The sequence below is a fragment of the Haematobia irritans genome, chromosome 1, assembly GCF_050003625.1.
Source record: "Haematobia irritans isolate KBUSLIRL chromosome 1, ASM5000362v1, whole genome shotgun sequence".
In the NCBI taxonomy this organism is placed as follows: domain Eukaryota; kingdom Metazoa; phylum Arthropoda; class Insecta; order Diptera; family Muscidae; genus Haematobia; species Haematobia irritans.
The window spans coordinates 219,585,014-219,607,133 of NC_134397.1; the positions used below are offsets into that span (position 1 = coordinate 219,585,014).

Sequence of the window (22,120 nt, forward strand, 5' to 3'; positions counted from 1 at the left end):
GGTATTGTAGGACCACAAATATGTGTGCCAAAAATTGTGAGTATCGGTCCATATTTTGGTATAGCCCCCATATAGACCGATCTCCCGATTTTACTTCTTGGGCTTATAGAAACCGCAGTTTTTATTCAATTTACCTGAAATTGGAAATCTAGAGGTATTGTAGGACCACAAATACGTGTGCCAAAAATTGTGAGTATCGGTCCATATTTTGGGATAGCCCCCATATAGACCGATCTCCCGATTTGGGGTCTTGGGAAACCGTAGTTTTTATCCAATTTGTCTGAAATTGGAAATCTAGAGGTATTTTAGGACCATAAAGAGGTGTGCCGAAAATGGTGAGTATCGATCCATTTTGGTATAGCCCCCATATAGACCGATTTCCCAATTTTACTTCTTGGGCTTCTAGAATCCGAAGTTTTTATCCTATTTGCCTGAAATTGGAAATCTAGAGGTATTTTCGGGTCACAAAGAGGTGTGCCGAAAATGGTGCGTATCGGTCAATATTTTAGTATAGCCCCCATAAGAACGATCTTCCGATTTAACTCCTTGGGTTTCTAGAAACCGTAGTTTTTATCTGATATGCCTGAAATTGTAAATATTCTGGTATTTTAGGCTCACAAAAACGTGTATCGGATTAAGTTTTTATCGGTCCATTTGGTAATGCCTCCATATAGACCGACTTCACTTCTTGAGGGTGTAGAAGGCGCACTGATCATGAAAATTGTTTGAAACTCAATGTAAAATTTCCAGATTTTACTTCTACAGATTTAAGATTTCAAATCAAGACGTTATTTTATAATTTTCTTGCACACTTACAAGAGATGTTAATGATTCCTCTAAACCTCAAACAAAAATGGTTCTTATAAATCCAGAATCTGATATAGTCCTCATAGGTGAAATCTTTAAATTTATCTTCGGGTTGTGTCCTCAAGTCCTCAAGCCCTCCTGAAATTTCAAAGGAAACCCTAATATTTGGTTCATGGTGGTGGGAATTTAAGATTCGGCCCGGCCGAACTTACTGCTGTATATACTTGTTTTTTCTTCCGTGGTAGGGATTTGGCAGAAGACAACGCTACGATACACTTCTCGTAGTGAAACATTTTATCAAAGGGCAATGATTTGAGTTTTTTCTCTTTGCTAGAAAATGCATTGGAAAGAAATTGCGGAGCAATATAGCAATTTTTGCAGGATTTATTGGATGTTCAATGTATGAATGTGACATTTAATCGAATCGTTTAGCGGATACATTTTCTTTAAATAATAGGGTGAACTGAATTGGTCCCTCTTATGCTTTCGAATGTCTCTACATTAAAATTATGAAAAAGCCATAGTATGAAAAATTATGATTGTTATGCGCCTTGCCTTTCATAAAGTAGAATCGAATCGCCGATCTATATTGGTTTTCTTTAATTTTTCTTACTTCGACGGATATTCTCGCTACAACACACTGTAAATTTCATCCATCAGGATGGAATTTTGAAGACAAGGAGGTACGAAACTATAGCAAATTATTCTTGTAATATTCTTGCCTCAGAATATTAGGCAAATTACTTATCAGATCTTCATACTATGAAATATAGTAAATGCTTGGACTTTGTGTTCAAAACCGGGGTTTGAATTTCCACATGTACCCAGCAAAAAAAGTGTGCATCACATCTTAAGGCTCGATCCAAATTCATTGTTTAGGATGTGAATTAAATAATTTTGCGATATTTTGCTAAATAAATAATTTTTATAATTTTTTATGATTTTTAATACATTCTAAGGCTTTTCTGAAAAGTCTGAATTAAAATATTTTGAAAAATTTGCAATATTTCTTGAATGGATTTAGATCTTTTTTCGAAAAAATTTCATAATTGGTACCATTTTATTAATGCTTAATCTGTTTTAAACTTTTTTTAAATAAAACAAGTAAGGAAAGTCTAAAGTCGGGCGGGGCCGACTATATTATACCCTGCACCACTTTGTAGATATAAATTTTCGATACCATATCACATCCGTCAAATGTGTTGGATGCTATATATAAAGGTTTGTCCCAAATACCTACATTTAAATATCACTCGATTTGGACAGAATTTGATAGACTTTTACAAAATCTATAGACTCAAAATTTAAGTTGGCTAATGCCAGGGTTGGCCTGTCACAAACTGTGACTTTTGCGACATACATTTGCGACGGTATAATACGTATGTCGCAAAAGTCGTAAACCTACTGTAAAAAAACTAATTTTGAATAGAAGAAATCCTGAACATTTTTAAACTTAGTTTGACAGCATTCGCTGTGAGTTTCTGTAGAAATTTGTGAAAGTTTTCCCACGGTCAAGCCTATTTTCTTAGGTGGTATCGAAATTCCCGTTGATGAGTGTGCAAAATACCTTGGGGTTATATTGGACAGGAGACTGAATTTAAAGCTAAGAAAGGACGAGAAAATCCACGGTTACCCTGTACTCGTGCAAAAGCCAATAGGGAAAATGTGGGGACTGAAACCGAAAATTGTGAACATTCCTAAGAATTGAAACTTCTTCGCACATACAATCGCCTTGTATATCATCGAATTCGCTGCCTAGCTGACGCGGCTAAAGTATTTTGAGTTAGCGACTTTTGTTACTTTTTCTACATTTACGACGCGTATGTGACGTTTACAACTTTGCGACAGTCGCAAACCTAAAAAAGTTTGATACAGACCATCTCTGGCTAATCCACTAGGGTGGAACACAATTTTAGTAAAAAAATATCTGAAACATTTAAATCTGAAGCAATTTTAAGGAAACTTGGGAAATGTTTATTTATGATTTATCGCTCGATATATATGTGTTACAAGTTTAGGAAAATTAGAGTCATTTTTACAACTTTTCGACTAAGCAGGAAAATGTTGGTATTTTGACCATTTTTGACGAAATCAGAAATACATATATATGGGAGCTATATCGAAATCTGAACCGATTTCAATCAAATTTGGCACACATGACTATACTACCAATTGTACTCCTTGTGCAAAATTTTAAATCTAACCGGGATAAAACTCTGGCTTCTGGGTCCATATAAATGCATATCGGGCGAAAGATATATATGGGAGCTATATCTAAATCTGAGTCGATTTCAACCAAATTTTGCACACTTGACTATACGATTAAGTGTTATGTTTGTACAAAATTTCAAGCAAATCGGTATAACGCTCTGGCTGCTGGGTCCATATTATTGCATATCGGGCGAAAGATATATATGGGAGCTATATCTAAATCTGAACCAATTTCTTCCAAAATCAATAGGGTTTTATTCTGACCCCAATTAGGAACTTGTGCCAAATTTGAAGGCGATTGGACCTAAATTGCGACCTAGACTTTGTTCGCGTGGCATTCCTCACAATTTATCAATCGCTAAAAATCATGTTGATTTGTCGAAAGAAATGCTCCAAAAGTACCTCAATCAGAGTGACAATCAGTTGAAACACATGCAAAAGTGTATAGATCTTAATAGGGAGTAAATTGAAAAGCAATATAGTCATGCTTGTGGAGATTGGTATCTGACATTTTCTTTTCAATAATTTAATAATACCAATTCCTTAATCTTCAATTAGACAAATTAGCTAATATTAAAATTGTAATAATATTTAAATTTTTTTGGTGTTCTCAAATCCCGAAATATAAAAGGCATTATGACACTGTATTCTCCTTTTCATCATTTTCCTTCACATTGAATTCTATTTAGAATTTGTTCTCATCATCGACATCATTATCATCTTTTACATTTCACATTTTCTTTGTAGGTGCTTGGGGAGTCATATCTTTAGTTTTGAACCGATAAAGTAATCATTATCGGTTTCCCATCATTAGAAGACTTTTACATTACCGAGACTACAAATGTGTTTAGCACTAAATTCCGATAGTCCTGTGTACGGATAGATGAATGATTTTACATTGAAAGCAATTGGGTTAAATTCGAAATATTTGGAAGAAAAAAAATGAAAATAGATAGAATTCATTTGGGTTCTGATTTATATTTATTAGTGGTTTCAATGGCAAAAAGATCGATTAGGATTAAGGATCGAGCGAAGGTAAACTCTTCCCAAAGAGATAATGAAAATATTGATAACGACTCATACCTTAAACCTATGATTAATATAACCCCCTTAGGGAAATCAAAGGCCAACTAAATCATTAAGGGAGGACAGGGACACATATACGAAAGCTCACAAAATAAGATACTGAAGAGACTCGGTGTAGAATAAAACGTATGAAGACTCAGTTCAATCCTATGGTAAAAGCAAAAAGAATCAGATCACCCGCTAGAAAATTGCAGGGCGGTAAAAAACAAACAACTCGCAATCGAGTACTCCGATACGATCTTATGCTACCCGAAAGAGAGTCTCTCTTCAGCAGAATTTTATGAAGATTGGCACAGATTCGAAGAAAATAAAATTTAGACAACATACAAACTATATAAATAAAATTTTAATAAAATTTTCGATAGAAATAACATTTTGCAAAAAATTTTCTATAGAAATAAAATTTAGCAAAAATAGCCTATAGAAATAAATTTTAGCAAATATTTTGTATAGAAATAAATTTTAGCAAACATTTTCTATAGAAATAAAATTTTGCTAAAATTTTCTATAGAAATAAAATTTTGCAAAAATTTTCTATAGAAATAAAATTTTGAAAAAAATTCTACAGAAATTAAATTTTGACAAAATATTTTATAAAAATAAAAATTTTGAGAAAATTTTCTAAAAAATTAAGTTTTGCAAAAATGTTCTATAGAAATAAAATTTTGCAAACATTTTCTATAGAAATAAAATTTTGCAAAAAAAAAATCTATTGAAATAAAATTTTGCAAAAATTGTCTATAGAAACAAAATTTAGCAAAAATCTATAGAAATAAAATGTTGATAAAATTTTCTACAGAAATAACATTTTTACAAAATTTTTTATAGAAATAAAATTTCGTAAAACTTTTCTACAGTAATAAAATTTTGCAAAAATGTTCTGTAGAAATACTATTTTGCAAAAAATTTCTATAAAAATAAAATTTTGCAAATTTTTTCTGTAGAAATTAAATTTTGCAAAAATCTATAGAAATAAAATTTTGATAAAATTTTCTACAGAAATAAAATTTTGTAAACTTTTCTATATAAATAAAATTTTCCTAAAATTTTCCACAGAAATAAAATTTTCACAAAATTTTTTTTATAAAAATAAAATTTGGCAAAAGTTTTCTATAGAAATAAAATTTTACTAAAATTTTCTGTAGAAATAAAATTTTGCACAAATTTTCTGTAGAAATAAAATTTTGATAAAATTTTCTACAGAAATAAAATTTTGACAAAATTTTCTATAGAAATAAAATGTTGACAAATCTTCTATAGAAATAAAATTTTGCAAAACATTTCTATTGAAATAAAATTTTGCAAAAATCTTCTATAGAAATAAAATTTTGCAAAATTTTTCTATAGAAATCAAATTTTGCCAAAAACTTTAGAAATACAATTTTGATAAAATTTTTACAGAGATAAAATTTTCTATAGAAATAAAATTTAGCAAAAATTGTCTATAGAAATAAAATTTTGACAAAATTTTTTATAGAAATAAAATTTTGCAAAAATTGTCTATAGAAATAAAATTTTGTAAAAGTTGTCTATAGAAAAAAAAAATTTTGCAAAATTTTTCTATGGAAATCAAATTTTTGAAATATTTTCTGTTGAAATAAAATTTTGTTAAAACTTTCTATAGAAATAAAATTTTGAAAAATTTTCTATAGAAATAAAATTTAGCAAAAATTGTCTATAGCAATAAAATTTTGACAAAATTTTTTATTGAAATAAAATTTTGCAAAACTCTATAGAACTAAACTTTTGCACAACTTTTCTATAGGAATAAAATTTTGTAAAAGTTGTCTATAGAAAAAAAAATTTTTGCAAAATTTTTCTATGGAAATCAAATTTTTGAAATATTTTCTGTTGAAATAAAATTTTGTTAAAACTTTCTATAGAAATAAAATTTTGAAAAATTTTCTATAGAAATAATATTTTGCAAAAAATTTCTATAGAAATAAAATTTTGCAAAGTTTATCTATAGAACTAAAATTTTGATAAAATGTTCAATAGAAATAAAATTTTGCAAAATTTTTCTATAGAAATCATATTTTCCAAAAATGTTCTATAGAAATAAAATTTTGCAAAAATCTATAGAAATAAAATTTTGATAAAATTTTCTGTAGAAATCAAATTTTGACAAAATTTTCTATAGAAATAAAATTTTGCAAAAATTATTTTATAGAAATAAAATTTTGCAAAAATTTTCTATATAAATAATATTTTAGAAATAATTTCTATAGAAGTAAAATTTTGCAAAAATTTCTATAAATAAAAAATTTTTGCAAAAAATTTCTACAGAAATAAAATTTTGCAAAAGTTTTCTATAGAAATCAAAATTTTCAAAAATTTTCTATAGAAATAAAATTTTCAAAAATTTTCTATAGAAATAAAATTTTGATAAAATTTTCTGTAGATATAAAATTTTGACAAAATTTTCTATAGAAATAAAATTTTGTAAAAATTTTCTATAGAAATAAAATTTTGCAAAAATTTTCTATATAAATATTATTTTACAAATAATTTCTATAGAAGTAAAATTTTGCAAAAATTTCTATATATAAAAAATTTTTGACAAAATTTTCTATAGAAACAAAATTTTCTATAAAACTATAAAAATTAAATTTTACAAAAAATTTCTATAAAAATTAAATTTTACAAAAAAAAATCTATAGAAATAAAATGTTGACAAATTGTGACAAAATTTTCTATAGAAATAAAATTTTGCAAACATTTTTTACAGAAATAAAATTTTGTCAACTTTTTCTATAGAAATAAATTTTAACAAAATTGTCTATAAATTCAGTATAAAACATTTCTTTCGAATAACACACCGTTTGTTTATACTAACCGCAAAAATTTGTTCAACAACTTAAAAATAAGAATTTTTAATTTGATAGATTTTTAGTAAAATTTTCTTCAAATTTTGATAGATTATTTTTGGCACGATTGGCAACCGTGCTTGGAATATGCACAATAATCTGTTCGATAAAATAATTCACCTTTTATTCCCACTGTGTGGAAAATGTTTTATGCTTGTATTATCCTAATAGAGCAATTCAATTTAGTTTTCCCACTACACACAAAACGAGGTTGTTGGAACAACCATAATTATCTCGGTTACAAGTTCGATGACTAAGATTCACAATTTCAATCCCTGTCTTAACATGCGGTTGGTAGGTAGGTTGGTAATATTATGTGGCTCATTTATTCTAGGGCATAGAGATTTTCACGACCTATAGTTAGAGTTTGGGTGGTAAACTTACTTTACAACATTGTTTGACATGTCTTAGTTGCTGTTCCTGCCGCTGCTTACACACTCTCACAGTATTTAGGTTAGCAATAGAGTTGATTCCTTAGGTTCACGTGGACGTTTTTCTTGGGATAGGTGGGAGCTCGATAGAAACAAACAAAAAAACAAACATAATTTTACGGCTTGACAAACTTCCTAAATTACTTGAGAATGTTTGTTTGTCTCGTAGTTTCCATGAGTTTCAGAGAGTACTTCTAGATTGGTACGACGCGGTTTTTCTTAGTCACAAAAAAAAACAAAAACACATTTTTCGAAAGTTTATACGAGTTTCGAGATGTTGCCGGTACAACGATAAGTCGAATGTCAATAGTTTGGTAATTGTTGGTTTTTCTGTATTTTTTCTAGTTTCCTTCACTTCAGCTTGTTTTTGTTTTGGAAGGGGCTTTTGTGGTAAAATAAGATAAATACAAATCATGTTCAACATGCATTTGGGTTATAAAAGGGTGTGTTTTACTGGGTGCTGCTGAAGATATTTTTCATTTCATTGTCTGTCCGTCTTTCCTTGTCTTTTGTCTATGGGAGTTTCTTTTTTTCGGGGGTTTTAGGGTTTTGAGAGTTTTTTTGTTTTTGTTTCTTGAAAAGGTGCTACATTTTTTTCTAATGGCTTGACATTTCCCATTCCATATCGCCATGCCATGCAATCATTGCTTAGAGTTATATAAAATTTTTACACTTTGTACAAAATATTTTCGTAATGGATTTAAAACTTTTGTTTTAACTTACAAAACAAAAAATATTTACAGCATTTGCATTTTTGTATTTTTGTTGTTGGTTTAAGTGTAATGTGGTTTTGGTGTTTTTTTTTTTACTTTACATATGTATGTGTGATTGTTTATTTGTATATAGTGTTTTTTGTTTAGAAGAAGAGAGCTTTGTATTTACAAAAGATTAAATACTAAATTTCCACCCCTCCTCTAAAAAAATATCAGTGGGGATGGAAATATTTTTTTAAAAGAATTGAAAGTACTTACCCGCTTGCCACGTTTTCCTCGTGGTCCTTTCTCACCAGGTGGTCCTGGAGGACCAGCTGGGCCAGCTTCACCTCTGTCGCCAGGTACACCAGGAGGTCCTGTAAGAGGAGAGAGGGAATTTTATTAAAAAAAAAAAATTAGGAACACAGAATATAAGTATAAGTAAAATTACAATTTAAAATGTATTTGGTCGACGTATTCAATGTTTTTATTTAGGTGGAACTTTCGGAAAGAGAATGGGCGGTGGATCTCCATACAGGAGACATATAAGGTTTGATATTGTGACGTGAAAAAATTAATCTAGGGGTTTTTAATGCTAACAACATAGGCACCATCTGCTAGTCCATCGACATAGTACAAGGGAAGTTTATATTAAGTTAGGAATAGTGGCTCACTAAGAATATTAAGTCCATTGTAGTACCACAGGTCGTGAACTTCACTATTATCACTGAGAGATTTCCGATTCTATATTTTGGAATTAAACCACTAATAAATATATATTTTAGAATTAAACCAACAAATGCATATGAACCACCTCCTTACCTTCAAACAAATCAAGGCATACTCACACCACTAATCAACCAGCACGATTTCTCGGCGTTGGTGGTTGACTATGCCAACATTATTTTGGTTGACATAGTAAATAAGTAAAATTGTGCCTTTGGAAGAACTTTCATTTTTTTTTTTTTTGCTGGGGAAGAAATAATTCTCAATCAGTCATTCAATTGAATGGTTTAATATTTGGCAAGAAACGAAAGACTCGAAAAGGAGATTGCCTTGGAGTTTGAACATCACAGCATATTTTTGCTGATTATTCTACTTAGGCTTATTGCACATCGCTCTGTTCATAGCTCGGTATTAATTTTTAAGCATACGTTTCTGGGCGTTGAGATCTTTGGTCCTATAATCCCAAGCTCCTTTCACGAGCCTACAATTCCACCACTGAGACTAACAGACATACCATTCCACAAACTGAGACCTTTGGCCTTCAATTCCATCAGCTGAGACCTTCAACCCTACAGTTAAGCCATTGAGATCTTCAAATATACTGTTCTCACATAAATTTGCTTCCATGGTAGTCATCAGATATACTAAAATCGACCATAACCGACTACTGACCCAACGCATCTATTGACTACTACACTATTTCCTATCCCGAAACGGATGTCAGACCTCTTCTACATGTCGTCTTCGAGATGATAAGTACAACTAACTATAGCAGCAAGGATCCGTCTTAAAGCCGAAAATCTCATCAGAAGTTTACGATAAACTAAAAACCTACGAATACAGTTCCGGATCAGCAACAAAACTACACGAATCCCTGATCAATAACAAATCGCCGAATACAGAAGTTCCCGATCATCAATGAAACGAACTACTTACTCATCAACGACCCCTTCCAATAAATTCTAAAGTTGCCATTTATTAACGAACCAAAGTTGGCGTTATGAAAATGGGTCCCAAGAAACGAGCTCCAAAGTCCAAATAAAACAGCGCCCAGAAAGTATCACTTTATATGCGCATTTGTCTACTTCGGACTCTGTCCAAGTGTCTAACTACAGTCATTTATATATGTTTGGAATCCTTTTAGCCTACGTTTTACTCTATGTTTTGGATAAAATCTAACAAGTATATATGGCCGAAAGTTCGGCCAGGCCGAATCTTATGTACCCTCCACCATGGATAGCGTAGAAACTTCTACGAAAGACTGTCATCCACAACCGAATTACTTGGGTTGTGGTAGCTTAAATCGTTTTCTAAATTGTGAGTTAGTCCATACGTGGTATATATTAGACAAAAAAGTTATGTATAGTTAAGTCTACAAATAATTACGAATCGATATGGACTTTTTGCACGGTACGTAGAGAGCCAGAATTGAAATATGGGGGTCGCTTATATGGGGGCTATATACAATTATGAATTTGATATGAACCAATTTTTGTGTGATTGGGGATCGATTTATCTGAGGGCTATATATAACTATAGACCGATATCGACCAATTTAGGCATGGTTGTTAACGGCCATATACTGTACCAAATTTCAACTGACTCGGATGAAATTTGCTCCTCCAAAAGGCTCCAAAACCAAATCTCAGGATCGGTTTATATGGGGGCTATATATGATTATGGACTGATATGGAACACTTTTGGCATGGTTCTTAAATATCATATACTACCACCACGTACTAAATTTCAACCAGATCGGACGAATTTTGCTTCCCCAAAAGGCGCCGGAGGTCAAATCTGGGGATCGATTTATATGGGGGTTATATAGAATTATGGACTGATATGAACCAATTCTTGTATGGTTGTTGGATACCATATACTAACATCACGTACCAAATTTCAACCGACTCGGGTGAATTTTGCTCTTCCAAGGCCTCCGGAGGTCAAATCTGGGGATCGGTTTATATGGGGGCTATATAATTATGGACCTATTTCGGCCAATTTTTGCATGGGTGTTTGAGGCCATATATAAACATCACGTACCAAATATCAACTGAATCAAATGAATTTTGGTCTTCCAAGAGGCTCTGGAGGTCAAATCTGGTGATCGGTTTATATGGGGGCTATATATAATTATTGACCGATGTGAACCAATTTTTGCATAGTTGTTAGAAACCATATACTAACACCATGTACCAAATTTCAGCCGGATCAGATGAAATTTTCTTCTCTTAACGGCTCCGCAAGCCAAATATGGATATCGGTTTATATGGGGGCTATATATAATTATGGACCAATGTGGACCAATTTTTGCATGGTTGTTAGGGATCATATACTAACACCATGTACCAAATTTCAGCCGGATCGGATGAAATTTGCTTCTGCAAGCCAAATTTGGGGTTCGATTTATATGGGGGCTATACGTAAAAGTGGACCGATAATGGCCCATTTGCGAAACCATGCGACCTACATCAATAACAACCACTTTTGTAAAGTTTCAAGTCTATAGCAGATCGACTCAGAATTTCACTACGACCCAGAATATATATATACTTCATGGGGTCTTAGAGCAATATTTCGATGTGTTACAAACGGAATGACAAAGTTAATATACCCCCATCCTATGGTGGAGGGTATAAAAACAGCAATCGAAGATAATCCACTTGTATATAATGGGATTAGCGTTTGCCCACTTTGGACCCTGTCATAAGGGAAAAAAATTAATTGCGTTAGCCCACTTTGGACGCTGTCCAACCCCTGCCAAGGAACAAATTTGATGCAATACAATTCTATTCGCAGCAGCTAAATGGCTGGAATTTGTAAATTAACAGAAACGAAGTACAATCCAAAAGGAAAATAGGAGTCCATTTTCAATTGAAATTTTAGAGTCTATTTTCACAATACAAACAGTCCCCAGAAGTAAATTGAAGTTACTCCCCAAAAAAAATATAAAAAAGCGGTATGACAATGGGACCCAGGGAAATTAGCCCCAAAACCCTAATGGAACAGAGCTACAAATGTGGAGCGATACTTTATAATGAATATAAGCTCCATGAAAATTACCGATCATCAATGAATACCATTTCTCACCAACTACTGATCTTCAACGAACGGGAGTTGTAAACACTCATCCGTTCACAAACTACCATCCGATCAACTGCAAAAGCCATTTAATCTCCACATCATCAACCTACAAACGAATTCTATAGTTTCCCACTCAATTCGTCATCAACTTCATCTCAGCGTAGATACCAGTTCCCGATCATCTACCAACCGACGACATCTCACTACTGGTATTTTCATTGTGAAAGGTTCAGTGCGTCCTCACAGAGGCCCAGGAGCAACTGATCCTTTTTCAGCCGAGTGAAAATAATCTCCATCTGTGTGTTACAAAGCTTCTCTAAACGATTTCGCCGTAGTGTGAAATGTCGTCGAACTCGTCCCTTGTCATTGAACTAAACATAGAAACGGGCAACTCTTAGTGATAAGAGAGAAGTTCAACGCTTGTGATATCTGAAGGTACGGTAAAACTAGGCAAATATTTGACTAAAATGAGTGTCAAACATTTTTCCAGGATCACCTTCGAAATATCTGCATGGATAGTAACCCTACCATGATGTTACATATGCTATTCAATAAAAGCTAAAATATTTGATGGTTTGACTGTTGCGACAAATACTTCCTTGATTAACCTATCCTAACATCACTTGCTGAGTAAATTTACAAATTAGTTTCAAAAAATTAATTGGATATTTATTTATTTCTAGTTCATGCTGGTCATATTACTACAATTTACTAACCTTAAAAGTCTTAAAATTCTGAAGATGTACCCTTAGCCAATTTCTTTAGAATTTAATTACATTTTTAATAATATTTTTAAATTAATTTGTTTTAGTTTTAATGTGAAAATATTAATTTGATTTACTTTAAGTTAATTCTTTTGACTTAATTAAACTAAATTTCATCCATCTCTGAACACATATACAAAACTCTTACCAATGCCAATCGTTCATCTCTTGACCATTGTGTCACGTTTTTGGCCAACTATAAAAGTAGCAATACGTTAAATATGCTAAATCGTAAATCATCCATTTAGGAGAGAGAAGTTTTTCATTAATCCCTACCAACATTGGCCACTCTTTCACCCAAAAATGATATCTTAATTAAAGCTATTATAAATCATTCTATTTGAGATAAACGGCAAGAGAGCATAATAATATAACCACTCAAGCAAAACTTTTGAAGTGTTTTCGACAAACGACTCTTGTATATTTTATGGATAAGATCAACATCATCATCATCATCATCATAAGCATCATCTCCAGCAGCAAAGAGTTAAATTGGCAGTAGCATTCGAAACTACCTCCAACAAAAGACACTTCTATAAATAATAATAATAAAATTTATTATGGTAATAAATTTATTTAGTACAATACCCCAAGTAACCAAATACCAGTAGTAGTAGTATCATGGGACACCTAGCAAGGATAGTGACCAAAAAGTTAAAATGGAAGTGTTGTAGCTGAAAATGTGCTCTAGAGACTAATAGAGAATAGATAAGTTTTTGAAAATTATTCAAATTTTCAAAAGCATAATGGAAGGACAATTTACCAATGACCAAAGTTTTACTAACGTTTAGACCTTGGAATGGACAATGGAGGAAATTCTAAGGATATTCTTACGATGGAATGTTTTATGAGAAATCCTTGGAAATTACAAATAGTTTTAGCACGCAGGGTATATTAAACATAAAGCTTCGAAAAGTCCTAAATGCAATGAGTTTAAATTGAGTTAAATGGATTAAAGATTGATTAGGTGACATTAAACTGAGATTATATAAGTAAGGGTAAAGACGAAGCATCGCCATTGTGCATGAGAGACACAACTGAACAACTTTTCGAAAAGTTTATCAAACCAAGACTTGACGAACCTATTAATACTGCTGAGGGTCTATTCGCGAGATAGACAAAGCGAAGTTAGACCTAGGTTAGGTAAGGTGGCAGCCCGATGTATCGGCTTACTTAGACTATTCAGTCCATTGTGATACCAATGGAAAATCGATACTAAGAACCCTTAAGGGAGTATCAGATGTCGTACAGGCGATACGAGAGGGCAGTCACGCTTCAAGATTTTTTATTCTATTGGTAACATCAGCAGCCAAAAGGTAGACATACGAAATACAAACGCTAGACACGATATTTCACATACCTAAATATTTAATGGGAATATTGAAAGACTGTCTTAAAGACCGAGTTTTGATATATGACACTATACCAAAGAAGAATGGAAGTAACCTAAGATGCCACACAAGGCTCAATCCTCGGAATGGATCTCTAGAATGCAACATACGACGAAATACGCTGATGACATAGCGAGGAATACTGAAGAGGCTCAACGCAAACTTCGGCAAACCATGATACGTGCGAAATATTGGATAGGCACGCATGGCTTACAACTAGTCATTCGCAAGGTCGAAGTGCTGCTAGTAATCCCAACAAGGAGACTAATGCTGAACTCAAAACTCAAACGTACTCCAAACAGATAGAGTACAAAAGACAAACAGCTGCTATGATAACGTCACGACTGAGCAGGATAATGGCAAACATAGGAGGCCTTCATTCAAGCAAAAGAAGGATACTCATGGTGATGAACTCCTCTACGGATGTGAGATCTGGGCGTTAACCCTACAGAGGCGAACAAGAGCAAAAAAGCTGCTTTCAGTACAGAGAACGGCAGCACTGAGAATCACATCGGCATACCGTACAGTGTCAAAAGAAGCTGCGTTAGTAATAGCCAGAAGGATCTCAATAAACCTCCAAGCGATGGAGCAGCCAAAGGTTTTCGAGGCCAAACACCAAAGCCCGAAAAACTTGATACCGAACATCCAATAAGAGACCAGTGATAAATGGTAGAAACAAGACAAAGGGCAGATGGATACTCTGACGTATAACCGACATACAATTAAGGCGAGCAAAAAGATATGGGGAGGTGACGTAATACATGAGTCAGATGCTTTCTGGTCACGAATACTATCGAATGTTCCTGTACTGTATGGATAAATGTAGGTCATAGAACTATATTTACGAAGTCGAAGACGGATGATGCCGAGCACACATTCCTTAGATGTAGCTGGTGGGCAGAACATCGGACAATGCTTGAGGATGAAATTGGACATTTCTCTCCGAGAAATATAGTCGGGAAGATGGTACAAAATGAGGGGAACAAGGATGGCTTTTTAGCTTTTTCGAAAAGTAGGTCAGAGAACTATATTTACGAAGTCGAAGACGGATAATGTCGAGTACACATTCTTTAAATGTAGCCGGAGGGCAGAACACCTGAGAACGCTTGAGGATGAACATTTCTCTCCGAGAAATACAGTCAAGAAGACGGTACTAAATGAGAGGAATTGGGCGCTATAAGGTGTTTTGTAAAACACGATATCCACAGAAAAAAAGTTGACATGGATACGACGACATGTGTAATGTAAGCGCGAAAGCGGTAGTAATCATACCCCGATGAAAGAGGGATGGCTTTTTAGCCGGTATCGTCGATTGTGATAGACTTTGCCTTTGTAGTAGCAAGAACGATCCACAGGAAAAAAAGTTGACATGGATACGACGACATGTGTAATGTAAGTTTTAGTCTTGCTGCGGACTAAAAGGAGACGGTCACAGATCACGTGGGGGTACACCGAGACGTAATGCGAAAGCGGTAGTAATCATACCCCGATGAAAGAGGGATGGCTTTGTAGCCGGTATCGTCGATTGTGATAGACTCCGCATTAGTAGTAGCAAGAACAATTTCAATAGACCTCCAGGCAATTAAGTGGCAAAAGGTTTTCGTGGCTAACCAACGAAGCGCGACAAACTTGATACCGAACATCAAACAAGGGACCAGAGATAAACGGCAGGCACGATGGAGGAACAAAGGGTATATGAGAAACAAAGGTAGATGAACACATCGACCTATACCTGCTATACAATTAAGGTGAGAGAGAGAGAAGATATGGGGAGATGACTCAGATGCTTTCTGGTCACGAATGCTTTCGAAACAACCTGCACTGTATGGGGAAATGTAGGCCAGAGAACTATATTTACGAAGTCGAAGACGGATGATGCCAGGCACACATTCTTTAGATGTAGCCGATGGGCAGAACGTCGGACAACGCTTGAGGATGAAATTGGTTATTTCTCTCCGAGAAATATAGTCGAGAAGATGGTACAAAATGAGGGGAACTGGGGCGCTAAAAGGCGAAAAAAGTTGACATGGATACGGCGACATGAGTAATATAAGCTTAAGTCTGGATGCAGACTAAAAGGATACGGTCACAGATCACTTGGGATGCACCGCGACGTAATGCTAAAGCGATAGTAATCATACCGCGATGGAACAGGGATGGATTTTTAGCTGGTATCGTCGATTGTGATAGGCTCCGCATTAGTAGTAGCACGAACGATCCCAATAGACCTCCAGGCGATAAGTGGCAAAAGGTTTTCGTGGCCAACCAACGAAGCGCGACAAACTTGATACCGAACATCCAACAATGGATCAGAGACAAACGGCAGGTACCATGGAGGAACAAAGGGTAGATGAGAATCAAAGGTAGATGAACACACCGACCTATACCTGCCATACAATTATGGTGAGAGAGAGAGAAGATATGGGGAGATGACTCAGATGCTTTCTGGTTACGAATACCTTCGAAAAAACCTGTACTGTATGGGGAAATGTAGGCCAGATAACTATATTTACGAAGTCGAAGACGGATGATGCCAGGCACACATTCTTTAGATGTAGCCGATGGGCAGAACGTCGGACAACGCTTGAGGATGAAATTGGTCATTTCTCTCCGAGAAATATAGTCGAGAAGATGGTACAAAATGAGGGGAACTGGGGCGCTAAAAGGCGAAAAAAAGTTGACATGTATACGGCGACATGAGTAATATAAGCCTAAGTCTGGATGCAGATTAAAATGATACGGTCACAGATCACTTGGGATGCACAGCGACGTAATGCTAAAACCACGATGGAACAGGGATGGCTTTTTAGCTGGTTCGTCCATTATGATAGACTCCGCATTAGTAGTAGCAAGAACGATCCCAATAAACATCCAGCGATTGAGCGCCAAAAAGTTTTCGTGGGCAAACAACGAAGCGCGACAAACTTGATACCGAACATCCAACAAGGGACCAGAGATAAATGGCAGGCACGATGGAGGAACAAAGGTAGATGAACACATCCACCTATACCTGGAGAGCTGACTCAGATGCTTTCCGGTCACGAATACTTTCGAAAGTACCTGCACTGTATGGGGAAATGTAGACCAGAGAAATGTATTTACGAAAACAAAGACGTCAGGAATAATGTCAGGTATACATTATCTAGAAGTAGCCTCTGGGCGGATGGCGTTTGAGGATGAAATTGGACATGTCTCTCCGAGAAGTATAGACCAGAAGATGGTACAATGTGAGAGGAACTGGGACACTATAAGGCGTTTTGTAGAACACGTTCTTCGCAGGAAAAAATTGACATGGATCCGACGATATGAGTAATGTAAGCTTTAGTCTGGATGCGGACTAATGCGCTTTACAGACTATCAGTTATTCCGGACGGAATGTCGGTGTTTGTAAAGAATCTTACAGTGTGTCGGATCGATACGACTTGTCGGCGATGACTAAATAATCGGTAAATGTGTTATCGATCCCATAAACATGTAGCGATTATGCCTTCGGACTTAACTTATAATGTGCACAATATATGGGATATGTTCGACACGAGCACTGTCGTCCGGAATAACTGATAGTCTGTAAAGCGCATGAAGGGAAATGGTCACGGACCACGTGGGTTGCACCGCGAAGTAATACGAAAGCGGTTCCGGGGTATTAATAAAACCCTGTGGGAAGAGGGATGCATATCGTATCGTCGATTGTGATGGAGTCGGACACCCTTACATGCAAAAAAAAAAATTAAATTAAATTAAGTCTTGAAGCAAATACTAAAAAATATTTTGCCTCCTTATTGCCATCATAGCGATCCTTATTTTTCATCTTCCTTTAATATCTACTACATACATGAAGTTAATTTATTATTTCACAACTTTTAGACAAACATGAAGGGTATATTTACTATGACGCATTGTTGATTGCTATTCCTCGCGGTATTTTATTATTGATTGTATTTTGGTTGTGCTGAAGAGCTACTTTATTTTATTTATGATTAATTTTCCAAAATGCCTTATGAATATTAATGCCTTAACATCAACAACAAATTGTATAACGAAACAATATTCATTTCCAGCGAGACATGAAAAATGCAAAAATTCTGCTTTTATCATTTATGTCATTATGAACGTGTGGCTTTAAGTTTGAAGTGATATAATTTTTTTTTTTAAACAATTCATTTCAATTTAAAACCATCACTCGATATCATCACCAGCACCTATCTCTCCACCCATTAATGGTTTTTATTATAGCTGAGTTTGGTGTTATTGCGTTGGCCTTAATGTTTTGTAAATAGTTTGCAATTGCAATATTTATGTTAAAATAATTTTATTATCGCCACTTGCTGGTGTTGGAATGAATCTTCGGAGGGAATATGAAACAATTGCTAATATACAGTAGACAATTTGTAAAAAAATGTGAACTTATAAAAATGCGGTTGAAGTTCTAGAATACTGAGATGATAAGTAAACTGAAATTTTCGCTTAATGCGGTCAAGAAATAAAATTATGACTTTTGGATGAAGACACCCTCAATAACACAAGGGTCGAGAAAGTAATACTTGCACTAGAGAGAAATGTGTGAGCGAGTTTGAAATGGAATGAATTGATGGAATTCTACGCCGCAGGATCATAGATGCGGAATTAGCAGATTCTAAGAGATATGCGACTATGACAATAGGCCTGCTTCAAGGGGAGCGGGATTATATCATATGTGCTCTGGCTACGGATAGTGGATGAGATTCTTAAGGTTGAGTTACATACCATGCGTTAATGCGTCCGTTGATTGAAGAGTTGAATTTTCTCTTTGAAAACAACAGTTTTGTTAGAGTGCTTTAAACCGAAAAATATCAACCCACCCATCAACGCACGGATTAACGCATGATATGTAACTCAACCTTTACCGTTCTGAGTAATAAGGGTATACATGTAGGTTAGGTTAGGTTAGGTGGCAGCCCGATGTATCAGGCTCACTTAGACTATTCAGTCCATTGTGATACCACATTGGTGAACTTCTCTCTTATCACTGAGTGCTGCCCGATTCCATGTTAAGCTCAATGACAAGGGACATCCTTTTTATAGCCGAGTCCGAACGGCGTTCCACATTGCAGTGAAACCACTTAGAGAAGCTTTGAAGCCCTTAGAAATGTCACCATCATTACTGAGGTGGGATAATCCACCGCTGGAAAACCTTTTGGTGTTCGGTCGAAGCAGGAATCGAACCCACGACCTTGTGTATGCAAGGCGGGCATGCTAATCATTGCACCACGGTGGCTCCCAAGGGTATACATGTAGTGGCGTATGCATATGATATTGTCATAATCATATCAGGAAAATTCTTGGGCACAATCTCGGATGTCATGAGTGAATCAATCTCTAGGAAGACTGTTTTCGTGCTTTTCACCAGAAGAAGGAGAATAACGGATATAAGAACCTGGAATTTCAAGGGACAAAGTTGACTCTCTAAAAATCGGTACGATACTCGGAAGTTGTCATAGACTCCAGGTTGAATTACCTCGAGAAAACCACGGATGGTCTGAAGAAGACCTATGCAGCATTATATCCATGCCAGAAGTTGGTTGGAGAACATTGGGGAATGACACCATCTCTTTTTAACAGGATTTATACTGCGGCAATAAGCCCAGTAGCTACATACAGTTGTCACGGCCGGTGGCCCGCAATCATATACTCTTGTTTATATGACCAGTGCGATGAGGACAATGGCCACTGAAGCCTTAGAGTAGGTAGTATTAGTAGTTTAAATAAAATTTTGAAAAAATTTTCTATAGGAATCAAATTTTGAGAAAAAAAAATTCCTATAGAAATAAAATTTCCTTTGGAAATTAAATTCTGACACAATTTTCTATAGAAATGAAATTTTGACAAAATTTCCTATTAAAATGAAATTTTGACAAATTTTCCTATGGAAAAGAAATTTTGAAAAATTTTCCTATGGAAAAGAAATTTTGACAAAATTTCCTATTGAAATGAAATTTTGACAAAATTTTCTATAGAAATAAAATTTGGACAAAATTTCCTATAGAAATGAAATTTTAACAAAATTTCCTATAGAAATTAAATTTTGAAAAAAATTTTCTATAGAAATGAAATTTTGACAAAATTTTTGAGAGAAATAAAATTTTGACAAAATTTCCTATAGAAATGAAATTTTGACAAAATTTTCAATAGAAATGAAATTTTGACAAAATTTTTGAGAGAAATAAAATATTGACCAGATTTTCTATAGAAATAAAATTTGACAAAATTTCCTATAGGAATAAAATTTGACAAAATTTTCTGTAGAAATAAAATTTTGACAAAATTTTCAATAGAAAGTGAAATTTTGACAAATTTCCTATAGAATAAAATTTTGATAAAATTTCTTATAGAAATGAAATTTTAATGAAATTGTCTATAGAAATAAATTTTAATTACTTTTTTATTCGAGGTCATGGAAATAAAAACAGATGTTTTTTTTGTGAGTTGTGAATTTATTCAAATGTATCTAATATTTTGAAAAAATTTCCTATAGAAATGAGATTTTGACAAAATTTTGTATAAATTCAATTTCTTTAAAAAATTCTTCTTATAGGAATCAAATTTTGAAAAAAATTCCTATAGAAATAAAATTTCCTTTGCAAATTAAATTTTGACACAATTTTCTATACAAATGAAATTTTTAAAAAATTTCCTATTGAATTGAAATTTTGACAAATTTTCCTATGGATAAGAAATTTGGACAAAATTTCCTATTGAAATTAAATTTTGAAAAATTTTCCTATGGAAAAGAAATTTTGACAAAATTTTCTATAGAAATGAAATTTTGACAAAATTTTTGAGAGAAATAAAATTTTGACAAAATTTCCTATAGGAATGAAATTCTGACAAAATTTTCAATAGAAATGAAATTTTGACAAAATTTCCTATAAAAATAAAATTTGACAAAATTTTCTGTACAAATAAAATTTTGAGAAAATTTTCAATAGAAAGTGAAATTTTGCCAAATTTCCTATAGAATAAACTTTTGATAAAATTTCTTATAGAAATGGAAATAAAAACTGATGTTGTATTTTTTTTTGAGTTGTGAATTTATTCAAATGTATCCAATATTTTGAAAAAATTCCCTATAGAAATGAGAGATATAGAAATGAATTTTCTATACAAATGAAATTTTTACAAAATTTCCTATTGAATTGAAATTTTGACAAATTTTCCTATGGAAAAGAAATTTGGACAAAATTTCCTATTGAAATTAAATTTTGAAAAATTTTCCTATGGAAAAGAAATTTTGACAAAATTTTCTATAGAAATGAAATTTTGACAAAATTTTTGAGAGAAATAACATTTTGACAAAATTTCCTATAGAAATGAAATTCTGACAAAATTTTCAATAGAAATGAAATTTTGACAAAATTTCCTATAAAAATAAAATTTGACAAAATTTTCTGTACAAATAAAATTTTGAGAAAATTTTCAATAGAAAGTGAAATTTTGCCAAATTTCCTATAGAATAAACTTTTGATAAAATTTCTTATAGAAATGGAAATAAAAACTGATGTTGTATTTTTTTTTGAGTTGTGAATTTATTCAAATGTATCCAATATTTTGAAAAAATTCCCTATAGAAATGAGATTTTGACAAAATTTTGTATAAATTCAATTTCTTTAAAAAATTCTTCAACAATTTTTCGTATTATTTCATTCCATCAATGTCGATTGGAGTAAGTTCTCCTTGTTTGTGGAAATATTCCCATGTTGGTTGGAAGCCATACACCCAAAAAATTGGAAGCTATACACTAAAACAATAGGAGGGGTCATTTATTCAAGACATTTTCTTCATACTAACCACAAAATTTTGATCGAAAGCTACAAAAATAAGATTTTTAAATTTGGTAGATTGTGATAAAATTTTATTCAAACTTTGGTAGATTATTTGTGGCACGAGTGGCAAGCGTGTATCGTAGGTCTTAAAATATAAACTTTGTCAAACTGCCGCAAATTTTTTAACACGATTTCAGCGTATTTGAATAGTCATCTAATATCGCAAATACATAACAGATTAATGGGCAAAATTAGGAACTAA

At 33.4% G+C, this 22,120-nt stretch overlaps 1 protein-coding gene across 11 annotated transcripts in view; it reads right to left on the reverse strand.

Moving 5' to 3' along the window:
* LOC142222608 (collagen alpha chain CG42342) overlaps window positions 1-22,120 on the reverse strand; it is a 730,115-nt gene that overhangs the window by 115,288 nt on the left and 592,707 nt on the right. For all 11 annotated transcript variants that reach the window (XM_075292830.1, XM_075292835.1, XM_075292829.1 and 8 more), the window contains exon 9: window positions 8,374-8,471. In XM_075292830.1, coding sequence (XP_075148945.1) covers window positions 8,374-8,471 — 98 coding nt within the window. The remainder of the gene's footprint in view (window positions 1-8,373; window positions 8,472-22,120) is intronic.